The sequence below is a fragment of the Clupea harengus genome, chromosome 15 (genome assembly GCF_900700415.2).
Source record: "Clupea harengus chromosome 15, Ch_v2.0.2, whole genome shotgun sequence".
NCBI classification, from domain to species: domain Eukaryota; kingdom Metazoa; phylum Chordata; class Actinopteri; order Clupeiformes; family Clupeidae; genus Clupea; species Clupea harengus.
The window spans coordinates 8,893,778-8,913,730 of record NC_045166.1 but is presented as its reverse complement, the minus strand read 5'-3'; the positions used below and the strand labels follow the sequence as shown (position 1 = coordinate 8,913,730).

General features: G+C 43.5%; 1 protein-coding gene across 1 annotated transcript in view; it reads right to left on the bottom strand.

Moving 5' to 3' along the window:
- Positions 1-5,059: 5,059 nt before the first annotated feature.
- The window catches only part of tshr (thyroid stimulating hormone receptor), a 35,352-nt gene continuing 20,458 nt past the window's right edge, over positions 5,060-19,953 (bottom strand). Inside the window, exons 2-10 of the mRNA XM_012815552.3 lie at positions 13,598-13,669; positions 12,370-12,444; positions 11,224-11,298; positions 11,057-11,131; positions 10,867-10,944; positions 10,291-10,359; positions 9,052-9,129; positions 7,813-8,001; positions 5,060-7,377 (exon numbers count right to left, since the gene is read on the bottom strand). Coding sequence (XP_012671006.2) covers positions 5,685-7,377; positions 7,813-8,001; positions 9,052-9,129; positions 10,291-10,359; positions 10,867-10,944; positions 11,057-11,131; positions 11,224-11,298; positions 12,370-12,444; positions 13,598-13,669 — 2,404 coding nt within the window. The 3' untranslated portion in view covers positions 5,060-5,684. The remainder of the gene's footprint in view (positions 7,378-7,812; positions 8,002-9,051; positions 9,130-10,290; positions 10,360-10,866; positions 10,945-11,056; positions 11,132-11,223; positions 11,299-12,369; positions 12,445-13,597; positions 13,670-19,953) is intronic.

Sequence of the window (19,953 nt, the reverse complement as noted above, 5' to 3'; positions counted from 1 at the left end):
CAGTGGAGCTCGATGAGTAGCGGGGGTGACGTGTGCCCTTTTCGGTTGGTTGACACCAGACGCGCCGCCGCGTTCTGGATCATCTGTAGTGGTTTCACCACGCAAGCCGGCAGGCCCGTTAGGAGGGCGTTGCAGTAGTCAAGGCGGGAGCTCACCAAGGTTTGCACCAGCAGCTGGGTGGCATACTGGGTTAGGTACGGCCTGAATTTTGCGGATGTTGTATAGCGCAAAGCGCACGACTGGAGACAGAGGCGATGTGGGGCCGTGAAGGTCAGTTGGTCATCAATAATGACCCCGAGGTTTCTTGCTGTTTGGATGGAGCAAGAGATATAAGAGTCAGTATTTGGATCTTGATGTTGTGGTGGGAGTGAACCTGTTTTGGCTGGGAAGGACCATCAGTTCCGTTTTGGCCAGGTTCAGCTGAAGGTGGTGATTTTTCATCCATGTGGATATATCAGCGAGACAGTCCGAAATCCGCCGTTGAGACCGTGGTGTCCTCAGGAGGGAAAGACAGAAAACAGTTGAGTATCATCGGCATAACAGTGGTAGGAAAAACCATGCGAGCGGATGATAGGGCCCAACGAGGTGGTGTAAATGGCAAAGAGAAGTGTCCCATCACCGAGCTTGGGGCACCCCAGTGGTGAGGCGGTGAGTACAGACAGCTGACCTTGCCATGACACGTTGAACGAGCGCCCAGTGAGGTAGGATTCAAACCAGGAGTGCGCATTGCCAGAAATGCCCATACTTGACAGTATGGACAGAAGGATGCGGTGGTTGACTGTATCAAACGCAGCTGATAAGTCAAGCAGGACGGAGAGCCGAGGATTGCAGCTGCTGCTCTAGCTGTTTTTTAAGGCCTCCATTACAGACAACAGGGCTGTTTTCGTGGAGTGACCGCTTTTGAAGCCAGACTGTTGGATCGAGGAGATTGTTCTTTGACAGGAACTCGGTGACCTGTTTGGAAGCTGCCCTCTCAATGGTTTAGATAGGAGCGTGAGAAGTGAGACCGGTCGATAGTTTTCCACCTGAGTGGGATCGAGAGACGGCTTCTTGAGCAGCGGCGTTACCCGAGCCACTTTGAAAAGAGAAGGAAATGTTCCAGAATTAAATGAAGCATTAATCACCTGTGTTATTGCCGGTAAGACGGCAGGCGATATGGCTTGAAGGATGTTGGATGGGATGGGGTCCAGCGGGCATGTAGTTGGACGGCTACCTGTTAGGATTTTGGAGACCTCACTCTCGCTGAGAGGGATGAAAGAAGGAAAAGATGAGCTATTGACGGTTGCGCCCTTAGGGGAGGGGGACAGTTGGTCGAACTGTTGCCCGATGGCTGCCACTTTCTCTGTGAAAAAGGAAGCAAAGTTATCAGCAGTGAGGTTAGTAGCTGGGGGGGGAGGAGGAGGGTAGAGCAGAGTTTTGAAGGTGGAGAATAGTTTCCGAGCGTCAGTTGCACCGTTGATTTTGTCATTGAAAAAAGTCTTCTTAGCAGCAGTGATGCTGGATGAGAAGGAGGCCAGCAGGACTGTGTGTGTGTAGTTATGTACTGCTTTGCTAGTTAAATTGTACCTAGATTACTTGGATTACTCTGAATTTGCACTATCTTGGCAATTACCCTGTTTGCCAAGTTAGTTTCACTCAAGCCAAGGTTTGTCAAGCCACACCTCCAACAATCAGCCACTTTTGTGTAATCAAGATCTGGGAGGGGCCTGTTTCACTGGACAGCAGGTATATAAGAGCTTACTACAGTCTTAATTACTTCAGAGAAAGCTAGAGGGCTTTAAGGACTGTGTGTGTGTAGTTATGTACTGCTTTGCTAGTTAAATTTGCATTTAGATATGCAAAGTCAGAGCTCACCTCTTGCATTACTGTCAAAAGGTTCAAGAGTACTACTACCCTCTAAAGAAGGGCCTGGGAGGACAGTAGAATCACTTGAGTCAAGCTCCTCTGGGTCATTTGGCGGACAATCAACATGGCGCCTCGTTGTGAGCACCCCCTTTTTTATGTAATTTTTACAGTTGTCTGTAAACAGTGACCTGTGACGAGACAAATTGAACTAGATCCTTCAAATCTCTACTAAAACAAAAAAGACGAACTTGAAGCACGTTTGCCACCATCTGACTGCATCACAAAATGTTTGGTCCAACAGTGAATCATATGTGTGTGCACTTTGAGTGAAAGCCTTGCTTTTTTAAACAGCGGGCATTGCTCTCTCAATTCTCAGGTGAAGGGACTTGGTTCAGCAGTGAATCATATGTGTGCACTTTGAGTGAAAGCTTTGCTTTTTCAAACAGCAGGCATTGCTCTCTCAATTCTCAGGTGAAGGGACTTGGTTCAGCAGTGAATCATATGTGTGCACTTTGAGTGAAAGCTTTGCTTTTTCAAACAGCAGGCATTGCTCTCTCAGTTTTCAGATGAAGGGACTTGGTCCAGCAGTAAATCATATGTGTGTGCACTTTGAGTGAAAGCCTTGCTTTTTCAAACAGTGGGCTATGAAAAGTAATTTTAAGAATATCTGTAAATCTCTTGTGAAGCACAACCACCTGTGCATGATGAACATCCAATTGTTTCAAATGAGGTAGAGCTGGGCCCATTCTCTGTGGTGAAAAAGGGAAGATGAAAGCCTTATTTTTTAGAGTAAGATAAATGTGTATTTTCTGTACAGTGCATTGTGCTACATGGGAATTAGTACAGTGTCATGATTTATACTACAGAGCTTGGCCTTGTGAAAAACATCTTTATAATCTGCACTTGTGTCCGACGGAAAGAGTGTGTGTAAACATAACTCTAACGCAGACTGGCTGAGATGGGAGCTATTAAGGACATGAAAAATAGAAGTAATGTTGTGTGATGTTTGTTCAAATCTCTTTTTGTGGGACGTCAATCCAGTACAATCCAACCAGGATGAGGAGGCACACCACCAGTTTGGACAATACATTGTCAGTCATGTGGTTTGACCAAGGCAGCTCACTTCCTGTGACACGTGTTGATCCACCTCCAACCTCAGTCTGCAGATACATACAACATGTGATAACATTTCACGGGGCTCTTCTTGTGCACCTGGAGGCAAAAGCTCAGGATTCTTCAGCTGTCCATAGTGTCAACTCTGAATTTGACACCGGCAGGGTTAAGACGGCTATCAGAACTCACGGATCATGTTGATACCAGATGGCCATGCTTTCTTAAGGATGATTACAGTATTAAAAGCTGCGGTGGGGACTCTAGGTTAGGTTAAGTGTTCACCGTAATGACGGTGTTTGGGGGACTGATTGCAAACGGAGCCCCAAAGCCTAAAGCTCCATATCGAGTTAATCCTCGCGTTTGAGTCCGTGGCTCAGGATGCTGGGATGTTTAAAGTGCGCTGTTCCTGTCTGCTGATGAAGCATGAGCTATTTGGATCGGGCCTCTTCTCCTCCGTATGTAGCAGGTGCGAGAGTCTTTGGGCCAGCGAGGCTCATTTTCTGCTGAGATGTTTGGAGGGAGTGCCTTAGTTAGAGGCCCCAGTAAACCACACACTTGGGTCCCAGTCCTCCTCCTTGAAGGTACTCAAAGAACATTGAATATGTTGAGGCCATGGGTACTTTGTCTACTGGCATTCTTCTCTATGAGTGGAGTTCAGCTATGTGGTTTCTCACCCACCAGTGCCATCGTTTCAATTATTTAGTTTGTCTGCCCTCTTATTTTCTCTCGGAAAATCGATCCGTCTGTAGGATCTTCTCTTCCCAGGGCCCAACCCATTTTATTGGACCAGAGGCTCTTATTCTGGTTTATTTTAAATAGCCGGAGGGGAATGATGAGGGGTGGGAGCCACACACAGGAATGAAGACACAGAGGGAGTGGACCAGAGAACATAACGCATTTGACTACAATACCCAATGAGCCACAGGTCTTATTTCACCCCGTTTTTTCCCAGCATTCCAGGATGCATGTATTTGGAGCTGCATAGTGTGTGCAACTCCTCGTTTTCAGTTTTCACTTAGTGTGGTGCAAAGAATTGTAGACTGGTTTGTTTCTGTCGAAGATAGCAGATCTTTCCTTTTGTGAATCAGTCCTCACAAAGGGAATATCACTTAAGTTTCATATCAGCTGAGATGTTAAACAGATGTTTAGCTATTTTCTCTGTAGGCGTTCTGACATTAATTTCTTCCTATGTATCCAAACCTTGTAATGTATTTAAATGTGTCTACGTGCAAGCTGTGGCTCAGGGAGGTGTTGCTGTTGTGTGTGTGTGTGTGTGTGTGTGTGAGTCCAGTCCTGCAAAGTGAGAAAGGCTGTATCTTCTTTGATACTTTCGATCACCCACATCCGCTGTAAGGAAAATAATACGGCTCAGCTGGAGAACTCATCACATTCCACACATGAAAAAAAAAGAAAGTGCAGAGGAATATGTTTTATTATCTTACCTGTGCCTAATTGCTCAGAAATGACTAATAATCAAAATATGATTGTGTTTTTACTTATGGACTTGGGCCTGGGCTTTGTTAAATTCTAATTCTAAAAATGCTTTGAAAATTCCCACCTGGATTAACTCTGTTACTTTTAGAATGAGGAGAGTGAGACAGTGTCTTGGAACGTGAGCTAATGTTTGATTAATTTATGGAATGTTATATGTGCTTTGTGTGTAATATTGAATTGTACAAAGCTTGTGACTCGGAGATCATGGTTCACATGAAAATACATTATCCCAATCTTTGTCTGGATTTCAGATTATGGCTGGATCATGGCAATAACCAGATTTTCTCCTCTTATCCTTCAACTTAAAATATAAGTTGAATCATATGTGAATATGGTCTGCGGTCTATAGAAGGAAATGCTTATATGTGTTCCTAAGGCCCACGTCACCTAACTGCAAGAAAAATACTCCAAATATGAAGTTATACTACTATAAGTAAGGGAAATATTGAGGGTGATTCCATATACCAATGCTGCTCAGGGTCAGGTACCACGTCATTAAAGTCCTGTGACCAGAAATAAAATGGCCACATTGTCAATACAAAAAGTGTAACAAAAAGGTCAATCATTCCACAAAAATGAGGACACCAGACAACAAGGAGGATGTGAATCTTTAAAGAATGACACTTTATTTTTATTTTTTATTTTTCAGGCTTCTTCTCTGTCATGTTGGCTATATACAGGTGTAAGTATGTCAAATGTGATGTCTCCATTGAGCTACCTTATGTCCCAGTAGTTACAGAATTCTGAAACTATTTTTATGTGCTATAACAACCATCTGTTAAGCAAGTCACTGGGCAGATCTGTTTCTTTCCCCCTTTCTTTTTGGCTAAAAAGTCTTTCATGTATAAGGCAGGCACAAGCACACCATTCTCCCTGGACATTCAAAAGAAAATTTTGCCTGGAGTTACAGCATTAGGCTCCAGCAACATAGTTCATAAACTCATTCAAACTATACGACCCTGTATCAAGATAATCCTGCTTGATATAAATGCTGTCAACGCATTAAATAAGCTACCATATCAACTATATCAGCTATGTCATACTATCTGAAGTAATAAATACAAAACACAAAACCAACACTGGACTGATTTACAAATAGACTAACTTTATACAGAAACCTAATACTCTGACTCTGTCTTAGTTAGGGAATGGAAAACATCGGGCAAAGAAATGCAAAGGAAACTGTGACTAGCCTCTGATACTGTGGTTAAGCTCGCATTGTCATTCTACTCCTACATCCTTAAGTCCCGCAAGGCTTCATGTGTCCTCGTCTCCTCATTCTCCTCCTTGGTGGTGACCTGCTGCACAGGCGGCAGGAAGACTTCATGTGTCCTCGTCTCCTCATTCTCCTCCTTGGTGGTGACCTGCTGCACAGGCGGCAGGAAGACTTCATGTGTCCTCGTCTCCTCATTCTCCTCCTTGGTGGTGACCTGCTGCACAGGCGGCAGGAAGACTTCATGTGTCCTCGTCTCCTCATTCTCCTCCTTGGTGGTGACCTGCTGCACAGGCGGCAGGAAGACTTCATGTGTCCTCGTCTCCTCATTCTCCTCCTTGGTGGTGACCTGCTGCACAGGCGACAGGTAGGTGTGGTTGGAGCACTCCTGCAAGTGGATGGGCATCTCTTCCGGACCTGTCTGCTTGCGCTGGCTGCTGCTGCCCTTGGAGTAGACGGTCTGACCACGGAACAGCTGGGCCTGTCGCTCGCAGAGCCCCACCTTGCTGAGCAGGATGAAGACGTCGCCACGAAACGCCTTGGTGAAGATGGCGTAGAGGAAAGGGTTGGCGCAGGAGTTGAGCGGAAAGAACAGCACCAGCAGGATCTTGGAGTTGGACACGGTGATGAGTGGACGGTCCAGCACAGCTGACATGGCATAGAAGGAAATGGGTGCCATGCACAGGAAGTCGGTGAAGATGAGCACAGCCATGCGCTTGGCGATGTTGGTGTCCTTGCTGGCAGAGGGGTAGTTGGGGTTGTGCACGGTGCAGTAGATCTTGACGTAGCAGGCACAGATCACCAGGAAAGCCAGGATGTTGAGCACCAGCACCGAGACGATGTACACCTGGTCCACCAGGTACTTGGTGTCCATTGGCAGGCAGATGCTGACCTTCTGGTAGCTGCTGACGCCCACCAGAGGGAGCAGTGCCAGCAACAGGCATAAGATCCAGCCACCCAGCATGACGGCGGCGGCGTGGGACAGGCGCAGCTTACGGTCCAGACGCATGGCGAAGGTGATGGCGTGCCAGCGCTCTAGCGTGATGGTGGTGAGCGTGTAGACGGACAGCTCGCTGGCGAAGACGGTGAAGAAGCCCGCCAGGCCACAGCCGGATCCTGTCTGCCAATCGATGGCATGGTTGTAGTATTCCGAGCGTGTGTGCAGGTCCACGGAGGCGATGAGCAGCAGGTAGATCCCCATGCACAGGTCGGCAAAGGCCAGGTGGCACATGAGGAAGCGTGAGACAGAGAGCTTGTAGTGGCTGGTGAGAAGCACCAGGAGTACCAGTAGGTTTCCCATGATGGCCAGCAGGCTGACGAACCACACAGAGATGCGCAGGAAGCCGAAGCCCATGATGTCCTCGCAGGGGTTGAACTCGTCCGGCACGGGGTGGCAGTCCACCTCCTGGCCGTCCTCACACATCACGTAGTCGTAGCGGCTCTCAAAGTAGTGGCTGGTGTCCTCCTGTGGGTTTTTCAGCGTCTCACCGAATCCAACGTCTTCGTCTTGCTGCCCGCCGAAGTAATAAGCGTGGTAGTGTGGGTTGAGGTGAAAATCACGGTAATCAGCGGCGTCCTTGAAGATGCTGTCGCCGGGGTCACTGTCCTCGTCTGTGTGACCTTGTAGAGTTGGAATGCGCGGTGGCCCGACAGACCTCTTATGGTGCTGGTCATATAGACTGGTCATATTGCAAATTAGGTATTCAAGATATCTGTCATGGAGGAGGACAGTGAGAGAATAACACACATAGGTTAGAAAGACATGGGCCATTTTGCTTACAGAAGTGGTGTTGGTGAGACTCATCGAGGACTTTGGCTGTGGCTCCAACACTTTTTTTATGGACTTTTTGCTTTTTAACCACAGCCAAAGAGCGGGGTTGTTTTAGTCAATTAATCTTCCTTGTATTGTCTTTAAATGACAGCAATTAATTTACAGTCTGGTTAAAAACAGCAAAAGTATTAATTTAATCCCTGCCAAGGTCCACATGGCATGACGGCATTGGTAGGGTTTGCCCGTAATTATCCACTTCATGGAGCACAGAAGACAGGCACAACATGCATGCAAAATTTTCCTCCCTTTATATATATTTTTTCACACCCACTTCTGTCAGTATGTGACTGGAGAAAATTTGTGTTGTTTTACCAACCCTTTTTTTTTCTTGAGGTTCTTGAAGCCACAGCAGTGGCTGGGATAGGTCAGGTCTGCACTCATCAGATGTCGGAAGGTCTTGATTGGAGGGAGCTTTTTGAGGGCCCCCACAGACTGGGCTTTGAGTTCCCGTAACGACTCCAGGCCTTTGCTCGGCAGGGACGTGACACTCGTCTCCGAGATGTCTCTGCCAAGAATCGAGAAGACAGGGATCACCGAAGGGTCAAGATGGAGGCGCCTTGTTTTGCTGGTCTAAAGGGGGGCCCTCAAAGTGAAGATGGGAAAGCGTCCAAGATCCTTTCACTACAGTAATTATAACTTGAGTCCCCAAAGCGCTCTAAACTGAGCGATTCTGATAATGTGAATATAACTGAATTTGTTTTATCTGTTTTCTAACATAACATGACTTATCATCGTGATGTGCAACTCAACAGTATGAAATGCACATTGTATTGACATTTCAGACAACTCACCTGCTCTCAGAATACAAGGACTTTAAAAAAAGTGGTTAGTGTAGAATGCAAACCACAGACTCTCAGAAACAAAAGACCTTTTATCAATTAGCAAGCCCTCAGTCAACAGTACTTCAGCTTAAGAGAGCCAAAAACAGAGCTATTCTGGGTGGGTTTTGGTGGGGCACTTACTTCCATCAAACCTGTATCATTTGAGGGATCAATGAAAACTAACTGCGCGCATGTATCTCATCTCCTCAGGCCAAATCGTTATGTATAATATTTCCACGTCGGTGTGTGTTATTTATTTATTTTCTAATGAACTGGGAGAATGAGAGAGCGAGAGAGAAGCGCTTCGGCCTCGGCGAGTGTCTGATTTTAACATTCTGAGATGGTTAGCCAGTGACCTCATGTCGATGACTTCACCCACAACATGTTCCTATGAGGGCCCAGGCAGAGGAGTGCTATTAATTTAATAAAAGGCTATGATTTCAGCAGGCTTACATTAGGACGGAGATAAGAGGTTGTTTCTACAGGCTAAAAATAGGCTTAATATATAACTGTTCCCTTTTTTTTTTTTACCAATTATTTTGTTTGGGACATAGGAAACCATTAGGATTTGCAAGCAGTGGTCATTTCTTAATGAATAATGAATGACCAGAGTACTCTCACAGTACTAAGACAATGCTCAGTGTTTAATATGATATAGTTTGGAATAGCTTCAGTTGTACTTCAGTGAGAGATTCAGTTTGGTAAACTGGTGAACTAAGTTTTCAGGTACTCACAGAGACATCGGCCCACTGACAGTGCCAGCAAACATTCTCTCGTCCAGCATCGTTAGATATTTATTTCTGTGTAGGTCTCTAAGGACATAAATGAAATAAGGGAAAAAACACATTGCTCACAGTTAATTATGGAGGTGGATAATTGGTAACATATTCAGGTCACCAATGGCTTTATAATTATAATTTATTGAAAGATGTTCTGAAAAAAATCTGAATTTAAAACTAGAACCACGCCTGGGACCCAGGATTAAATCTCTACAGGTCAGAAGTTGCTTTTTGATTCCTTTCTTTGGATGTGTTCTCGCTTAAGTGCGGTTAGACGTTGGGCCAGGTTTCTCCTTGAGTGTTGCTTTCAATGAGGGATTTCACTATCACGGTGGGGGAGACTTCTTGCACACATTGCACCTTCTAAGATACATATTTTCAAATCCCTAAATCTAATTACGATTATAAAGTCAGGGAGGGGTGGTGGTGGTGGATGGGTGTTTGTCTTGGTTTTACTGCTTGAGGATACCTTCCCTGCACTGACTGATCCCTGCCAAAACAAACAGCTGTGTAGTAAAAGGCACTAAAGTCACTGGAGAGCTTCCCTAATGATACCTCCTTTAGGGAGCGGAGTGTGTGTGTGTGTGTGTGTGTGTGGTTGTGTGTGTGTGTGTGTGTGTGGGGTCAGACTCATATTAATATCTCATATCCTGACAGGAAGACCTATGAGAGCTCCAGTGGGGAGCTAAGGTTAAGTGAAAGGGCACATGAACTGTGTCAATAAAAACAGGAGATCTCACTTGGGTGCATTTCCAATTTTCGATGGAGAAAGTCAGGCCTCAGAGAAATTGCCCCCCCCCACCCCTCTTCCTTTTCCTTTTTATTTAGAGAGAAAAAGTAGGGTTTCCTTCCACGGGGACAGAGGCTTTCATTAGACAAGACCTGAGCTGATCTCTCTGTTCACTCACCAATGAAAGGAGAAAAACGAAGAGGAAAGGACTGGAGCGCCATGTTGCTCAAGTTTAGGTATTAGTAAGGTAATATGTACACCAGATGTGAGAGCTGCTTGGACGGAAAGTGCTCGTATCAGCTGACATTGGACAGTGTCTCTGATATATGCATTTCACGCTTGCAGTTGAGACAATTACTTACTGTCACCAACACATTTGAGTACATTGCATGGGATTTCAGCACAATATGGTGTGTAATAAATATGGCACAAGTGTACCAACTGCTTGTTATCGTCAATCTTACACAATATCGAGTTTGGTCCCGTTGAAAGCGTGGCTTTGGATTTCTGTGAAGCCGTTGCTGTACAGCATCCTGGTGAAGGAAAAGCAGAATGGAACTGTAAGTTATTGTACACTGCATGTCCTGCTTATAGACAGTGGTTGAAATATTACTGAGTGCTTCTGCATGAGTGACAGACAGTTCCATGAAGTTCAAATTCACATTTCTATGAAAGCCTACCCTCTTCCTGTTGAAATGAAATGATTGAAATTGAAATTAAGTGTGCTAGGGTGTGAGGCCATTGCTTAAGGATGTTTAAAATTAAGTGTTTAGGGCAAATGCATGACTCCCAGAACTCATTTGATACCCTCGCGCAGTGTGCATGACATCAAATTCAGACAGACATACTCCATTAGACATAGCAGTAATGTCTGCACGTCAAATTCCGAGGGGTTAGTTTTCAGAGATGTGACAGGAATTCATATTTAATAAATGTCATGTGGTCATGCTGAAATGACAGGAACCAAACCCTGTGATTTTATCCTGTCTCTAAAAGCTACTGTGTATTTGAAAAACTGGTAAACTACACTCTGTACTTACGCTGTCAGCATTTCATTGGTTATGCCACTGAATGAGTTGGCTGGAATTGTAGTGATGTACAGATGATCAGCCAGTTCTCTATGGAACAGGGAAGAAACTATGTCTTATGGGGTGTATTTTGTTTCAGGTTATAAACAAGTAATTACTACTGTTCGTAAGTGGTACAATATGCGTATCGATGCATACTTACAGAATAAAGTTCATGTTATCAGAATTAATCTTGTTCAGGCCCGGGAAGCTTAAGAGACCAGTATTAAATAACCCCCTGTGATGAAAAAAATCAACAGCTAAAATGCTTTTTCAGATGAATTGTTTGATGAATCTGAAGTGCTTCGAAACTGAGGCTTACATACTTACAAATAGTTTAAGTTTGGGAGACTCTCAAAGGCCTCAGGGTCGATGAACGTCAGACTTCTCGTGTTCCGTATTTCTCTGTGAAATAAATTACAAAATGGAGAAACGCCTGAGCCTTCATTATAAAGCTTGAATATGAGCACATTCAGCAAAAACCTTCAATGTATGTATTCACTAGCGTGTTTGCTCTTCAGATAGTCAGAGAAGGTGATTTATGTCTTTACCCCCTTTTTCTGAAGGCTCAAAGTGTGAGCTCTCCTTATTTATCTAACTTGTGTATTAACTGTGACTCACGGTGCACTCCGATGTGCTGTACAGGCGAGCTTGGAGGCTACGTTTCAATGCTAAGGCCCAAATCAAATAAACCAAAGATTCTGACTAACGCTAGCAGACAACTTTATATCAGCTGCAAGCTGTTGACCGAGGGGAAATAGCTTGTAGGCAAACGGAGGAAATCTCTTGCACATGTCCAGTGCTTAGGTTAGCTTCAATTATGGCCTTATTAGCGTGTTTACATTGGGTCGCCGCGGTGAGAAGCAAAGGCCAGCGCAACAGTGGGGTCCTCTTTGCTGCCTTAACCTGTGTGGAGCGCAGACACCCGCGGGACAGTAAGCCTCCACACACACTCCCGAAACCGCTCTCATCAACAAGTGTGCATGTAGCCCAATTACTTTAAAGCTCAGCCACAAAAAAAAAGGAGAGCGAAAGGACGAAAAAAAGGAACTCCTTCTGTGTTGTTGTTGCTATAGTATCAGCTGTGAGATATAAATGGGTGACGGGAAACCATGTTTTTTTTTTTCTTTCTTTTTCTTCCTTCGCCCACGCTTTAGGGAAACCAAAGGAATAAAGCCTCTATTTGCAATAGAGCCAACCTGCACTAATTCCACCTTATGGACCAAAACTAAAGAACCATCTGGACTTTGTCATTGTCCCTTTTTAGACTGGCTATCTGGCTGATCTATTTTATTTTACTTTAGACCTGGGCTTATTAGGAAAACTATACTGTTGTATTAGAAATCAGACCTCCTCAATCATAAAATCATATCTCATCCATATCTTAATCATGATAATAACTATGGTAAATTCAATTAAAAAAGAGAAAAAAGATGAAGAAAGAAATAAAGAAAGGCATATACAGGAGCAGCTCACATATGAGTGATTTTCCTCAGGTTGTGAAAGGAGTGCTTCTCCAGTCTCCTCAGTGTAACATCCACAGATATATGTCTGAGAAAAAGAGGAGAAAACATATTAGTGAGGGATGTGGACTACATGTATTCTGTATTCATATTCCATGCAAGTAGTCACAGTGATAATTCTGTCAGAATTTTAGGCAGTTAAAATCTTGAGCAATGTAGGTCTTTTTAGCTTTTGCTCTGATGAAGAAATATTCCTTCCAAGAAACTCTAACTGACCTCACTGACTTCACTTTATCGGTGCAAAACCAAACCATACATCAGCATCCTGACATCCTACATGGTAACAAGATGAGCTAAAAGGTGTGTGACAGGATATCTCCCATCTGTACAACAGGCAATTTTATAGTGACAAGTAACAAATGACCCAGGGGATTAGGGAATCAGTCCTACAGGCCCCGTGCTCTGCGTTCAGTAACTGAACGCTCACCTCTTAGCAACGTCTGTGCAGTGTCTCTGAGAAGCTCAGGTAGCCTTGCAGGTAAAGAGCTAAGATCACAAGGCATTCTCAGTAACAGGCCGTTACGTGGAGAGTGAACCCATTCACCCCCACCCCCACCCCCACCCCCCAATGTATATTTTAGTACAGATTCTGTCTTGTGTGAGTGCCTACTTCTTGGTTCATGTGCTTGTGTGAGTATGTGTTCGTGTGCATATGTGCACGTGTATTTCAGACAGAGAGAGAGACAGAGAGAGACACAGAGAGAGAGAGAGAGAGACAGAGAGAGAGAGGTTTACACAGACACTGGGCCTCTGAGGATGGAGACAGACACAACCCAGCAGCCCTCTCTTGCTCTAGGCATACCACACCAGTACCCTGACCCACAGGGGCAGCTCCACATTCCGAAATTTTTTGGGGGGGAACGTTGGGAACGTATTAGCGCTTCCAGCTGTGATTAGCTGACACGGCTGATGCTGAACAGAGCCTCTCCCATCTCATCTGCCAGAATGGAAGGCTTTTCAGGGGTTGAGGAAGAGTGGGACCTGATAGAAATTTTCCCTGAGTATTTTCCCAGTCTGTTTGGATGAGTGAGTGGAGAATTCCATTCAGCAGGTGGATGTTGGACAACCTCATATTCGAGGTCAGTCGCCACATAATGTATGGAGAAGGGTGGTGTGAAGCGCATGTGTGGTGGATGGTCAGTTCTTCAGGAAAGCGTCAGAAAAAGTACGCTTCTACTCACAGCCTGGAAATGTTCACCAGCTGGACAAAGGCATCTTCTGGGACAGATGTCAGCTGTGTCTCATAGAGCCATCTGTGTGAGGGGAAAAAACAAACTGTTATTCCCAGACAGAGATGCACTATCCAGTTAGCCATGGATAAACCTCATTCATTAAGCAGTACCAGAATGGGCTCATGTTCCAAGCATAGAAACAGAATATGTATGTTGTTGTGGTTCTACATGATACCTGTCCATATGATCACTTAGAGGGTTAACTAAGCCTTTTGCCGAATCACATTTAAAAGGTCATTGCTGAATCATGTTTTGCAGAAAGTGACTTTGTACTTACTGTTGATGTCAAACATTTGTTTTACTTAACCCTCCTATTATGTTCAAATTTGACTCACATCTATTATGCTTGGGGTCAATTTGACCCCAGCAATTTAAATCTCTAAAAAATTATTATAATATTTTTTTTTACCCAAGTTTATGTGTCAGGTACTTTAGGTTTGTTTGTTGACTACCTAAATAGCACTTTAAATAAAACAATACCCCCACCCACCCCCCTTTTACATCCAGAATACATGTTACGCTACTATGGAGAAATATGCAGATCACCATCGAATCTCACTGATTGACTTAAAATTGGAAAGAGATATCCTTCTGGTGTTTTATGGCTTCATATTATTTCTAAGTACATATTGTTGTTATCTATAACATATGGAATAGAAAACTATTTCTGTTATCAAGAATAGTAACAATGTGATGAAAAAAGTTTATATTTCTTATATATTTTATACAATTAAAACAGCCTGGGGTCAAATTGACCCCAAACAACACCTATGCGTAAAGCATGTGTACAGGACATTGAAAACATATCATCATGTTAATTTTGTGTTTACCCAGTTGTCCCCATTAGATTAGGAAAAGTCATTAAATATGAAGCAAAAAAAACGATGCCAATTGAAAAGGGTCAAATTGACCCCAAACATAATAGGAGGGTTAAATATTTCTCAGATAGGTATGCTGAAGGTTTAATACAAAAATAATAATTCTGTGATTCCTCATGGTTCCAACCCATTTTCACATAGACTGTTATTAGACCACTAACATAGCCGTGCTACAATAACAACCTCTTTAACATTGATGTTGAACAGGCTTTGTCATGTTTGGAGCAGAATGACTTTGCACTCACTGTCATACGTGTCTTAGGCCTTTCATATCATTGTGACTGATTAATTACAGATGTGGAAAAACAAATAATGGGCATAAAATCTAAGCCCTGCGGTGTGATATCAGGACAGAAGAAATTATATCTGTGATAACAGGGTGGGGGAGAGGTCCCATTTAGGGCATTCCTGGCTAAACATACCCTTTCGTTTGCTGTGACTGGGGCAACACAAGCAAAAGTCGGTAATGAAGTGGAGTCCCGTTCACACAGTTGAACGCTGAGCTCTGAGACTTTTCTGTGCGCTCTTTCTCTCTCTCTTTTCTTTTCTTTTTGTCCCAAGGAGAAAGTGGAAGAAAGAGGGGCTCTTTGATGTGTGTGCGGTGTAAAGTCTGTCACAGGAACCTTGGACGAAAACAAAAAACCTTCGGTCCGAGTGGACCTGGAGGTGCAGCCAAGGCAAACATGAGCCAAGTCACCTCAGGACCAACAGCGAGAGAGAGAGAGAGAGAGAGAGAGAGAGAGAGAGAGAGAGAGAGAGAGAGATTTGCCATACTTTGACAGTCCACAGCAGCAGACAACAGCAAGCACAGCAATAATCAACATCATGTTATGCATCTGTCGGTTTGTCCACTGTATTGTATTACCAATTGCCCATCATTAGTGCATAAATATACATCCTCAATGATCAATACAAGGCAAAGGTTCGGGTGTGGTTGACAGGGGACATGCCAGAAGAATTTGGACAAACAATGGACTAATTCATTGTGGAGGGCTGGCTCTAGTATAGAGAAAAAGACAGAAACAGTATGTGTAGAAAGAGAGGGAGAGAGAGAGAGAGAGAGGTGTACTTAAACAAATTAAAACAATTCACCATGACACTGAGCAGACACCGTCACCATACACCCCAACATTGGCCGGTACACTTAAACCTTAGTCCAAATAATCGCTGTGTGTTTCACTCTGTGTGGGTGTGTGTGGGTGCACGTGTGTGTGTGCTTGTGTGTGTGTGCTTTAGAGCGTAGCATGATTCTGAAGGAAAATTATGAGCAATTTGTCATCTAAGAAGGAAACTGTGAAGGCAAACATGTCCAATGAGTTGGTTTGAAGTGAGGCAAAGCCGCTGTCGTTTATAGCCGTATTGCAGACGTGCCTGACAGCGCGACACCCTCCAGCGACCTCCATCTACTGTTACTGTTACTTAGATCACCTACTTCACATCAACATCTGCCACCCCCATCAAACCACCTGCCGTACAACAGCTTGTCTTTGTGAAGGATCTGCACCCAGGTTGTGACCAGATTAAAGTGAAGAATGTCTTAGGTCATGGGGAGAATGAGGCGTGTAATTCTGCATCCTGTTTGGAAAGAGTGCCTTCAGTCTTCTCAGCTAATTAAATAAGCATACTGTGTGAGGTGAATCAAGTGTGCTAATTACATGTATTTATACTAGTGTTTATACTACGGCATGGCATAACATTCATTACCTAGACATCTTTAATAAGGAATACACTTAAAGGTGCAGTCTGTGGTTCCAATCCAATACATTTCTTGTCAAATTCAGAGAATTTCCCCTCACAGTTCTCTACCTGTCAGTTCTGTGTATGTGTTCAGAAAAACTCTGGTGTTTGTGCACAGTCCTGGCTCTATGAATGGGAAACAAACAACGTGGCTCTGACTTAGCCATATACTATTCCAGCCAATCCACACATTGCTTCAGGAGCACGAAAGGGGGGGGGGGGGGGGGGGGGAGATCTTGAGCTCAAATATCAACAACCCTTTGCGGACTGCACCTTTAATTATTTTCCTCTTCAGGAGGAATGTTTGTTGCTCTTCTCTGTAGACATTTGCTGTTTTGTCAAAACATACATTTAGTACATACATAGTATTGCTTCTTTTTTTACTTTAAGGTATTCACTGTCCTTCTCATACCCACTGATGACACATCCCAGATGGAGGGAACCCTCCAAGCGTTAGGCATTCTATCGGCCATAGTTCAAGGGCTCCGAGCTCTTTGAAGGTTTTGGACGCGAGGCGGTGTTTTCTTCTTGCTCCCTTTTTCCTAATTATTTGCAAATGGCACACACTCAGGGGTGTTTGAAAATGTGCAGCAAAAAGGTAAATATTGTATTTGAATGCATGAGCCAGGTCCAGCCTCTGGTTTTTGGAGAGAGCCGGGAGTCACGCTATAGGGGCTTTCAAGAGTGGCTGTGCTTTCCTTTCCACTCCCTCTAGCTCTCAAATGCTTGGATTAAAACACTCAGAAATACACACACACACACACACACCACACACTGAAACTGGTGTACCATGGCTTTACACAGTGTGTTGTATGTAGCCTATGTATGGAAGAATAAATGCCTTGATATTTAACACTACGTTTATAATATATATATATTAGTGCTGTCAAACGATTAAAATATTTAATCGCGATTAATCGCATTTATGTCATAGTTAACTCAAAATTAATCGCGATTAATCGCAAATTTGTATCTATTCTAAATGTCCCTTTGTTTATTTATTTTTTCCATCATTTTATTTTTATTTTAATGCCCTTATCAACATGGAAAAGTGGATTGGCTTGCTTTATGCAAATGTTTTATTTTATTGAAAACCAACATTGCCAAACAAAATACAATTATAAAGTGCACATTTCAGGTAAACAAGGACTCAGACTATAGTGCAGTTAAACCATGGCTTAATATTTTCTTTTTTTCAAGTTTGCTGGGAACATAGCAGTCAGGCCTCTTATTTCAGAAACAATGAACCGTAACAGTTAGGTTACCAATAAAAGGTAAGCCTACTACTTCTTTGCTTTCAGCCAGCTGCCTGTTGACATTTTCAGACAACAGTGAAGCTCGCTTCCTATGCCCAACACAACTTTTAAAAGTAAACTTTCCATTCAGAAGCTTTTTATCATCCATTTCGCCGTATCGCGCTCACCATTCACTCAAATTGTAACGTAAGCCTACTACACAGTTTGCGAGGCCAAAAAGAATGTAAATCTAAAAAAAAAAATTAACGGCGTTAAAATGGGTTTGCGTTAACGCCGTTAATAACGCGTTAAACTGACAGCACTAATATATATATATATATATAATTATATATATATATATATATATAGTATATATATGTAATTACATATATATATGTAATATATAAGACCTTATTAAGTATATCTAAAGGTGCAACTCAAAACAAATATTTCCAGAAAAGAGCTCAACAAAGGTTGTATCCTCTGTCTTTGTTGGCTGTCTTCAATAGATCTCTACCCAGACTACAATAAAAGACATAAATGAGCATCTGCGTGCTCATGCATAATTGTATGCATCCTGTCTTGTTATGCACACTTCTAGCCTTAGTGTTATGAGTGTAAGTGTTGCGCACAGATTCTCATCTCTGTGTGTGTGTGCGCCTGTTTTGTGCATAGCTGTGTGTCTGTGCGCACTGCAGAGGGCGTATGTCACACAACCAGCGCACCCTGCCATTAGACAGCCCCCCTGCTCCTAGTGTCAGTCTCCTAATGCAGGTGTGAGAAAGACATCTTTCCAGGGGTGTGTTCATATACAGTCTTTTGCTAACACTTTGATTATCTCTGCTTGCAGAGTTAGCATATGTGCATGTAATAGTTCTAAATGGTTCTAATATTAATAACGAGAGTTCTTATATTTATTTTAATACTGGAAAAATAAGGTCTAGTCCACATTTAACATCAGTCACAAAAATCATCAATTTATTTTGTTGCTTAGCTTCCCATCATGTTTTTTTGAGCTGTTCACAATTCTCTTACTAGAACTTATGAGTAACTTGAAATATAGTCAGTCACATGTAATGTTGTCAGATACGTTTTGTAACGGCAGTAACGCAATTTAGTATGAAGAAGTTAGGAAGAATCAGAATTTAATTTGAGCTCTCTGTAAAAAAAAAATGTCACCGTTGTTCTTGACAGTTGCAATTATGGTGAAGTTTACTGTAATCTCATGGAAAACATTCATACTGAAGGCCAGTGGGTTTGGCTGAGGAGCTTTCAAATCTAGGGAAATTCCATTGTTTGTGATGACATTTAAGTGGCACTTAAATATTTTATGAAATGAAATCTATCATTTCCAGTAACTCTCAGGTCTTATAATGTTAGTATACCAGTTAAAGATTGTATGCAGTATTTTTATTAATTAGCCCCCCTATTGATGGATTTGGTCAGACTGAGATACATTGGCTGTTTAAGGAGGTGCCATATTGCTGTATATATGTTTGTGTGTGTGTGTGTGTATGATGCCGTGTGTGTGTGTGTGTGTGTGTGTGTGTGTGTGTGTGTGTCCATTCAGACCAAGCTGCAGTGGCTGAGTGAGGAGCTGCGTGAGCGTGGCGACGGTGAACGGCGCGTGCGGCGGCACTTGCAGCAGAGCCGTGAGCAGCTGAAGGCCTTGAGGCTGGGCAGAGAACAAGAGCAGCACAGCCTCCTCCAACGCCTTAGCCAGCAGGAGCACCAGCTGCAGCAGCTCACCAAAGACAAGAGAGGTGAGAGATGGGAGCAATACACACACACACACACACACACACACACACACACATACAAACACTTATACAAACCACACTCCTTATTCAGGAGCTCACCTAAGACAAGACACGTAACTAACCACCACACTCACACGCATGCCTCACACTTCATACCACGCAAACGTTTGCTCCATCTCTCATCAAAGGGCCAGACACACACACACACACACACACACACACACACACACACACACACACACACACACACACACACACACACAAGCACACAAATACAAAGACTTTCACAAAATCCACCACATCCAAGCGTGAAGATTGTAAAGGAAGTGCAGAAGTTGAACACACAATAAATTGATCTCAGACACCCAGAGAAATGATGTATGGTGTTTGTGGGAGACTTCACACCGTTCCCTGACTCTTTCGGCGCCAGCCCCTTAGCATCCTGTGGTGAAACTCTACCCCATCAAACACACCACACACACACACCACACACACACACACACACACACACACACACACACACACACACACACAATCTGATTGAGGATTCCTGCTCACCACACTCTTATCAGTGACAATCTGCTCCTGTATGCCCCCATCTGCACGGCTACACACACACACACACACCAAACAAACCCTCTTGACATCAGAAGAGGAGAGATAATCAATAGGACCATCAGTTTCATCTCATAACT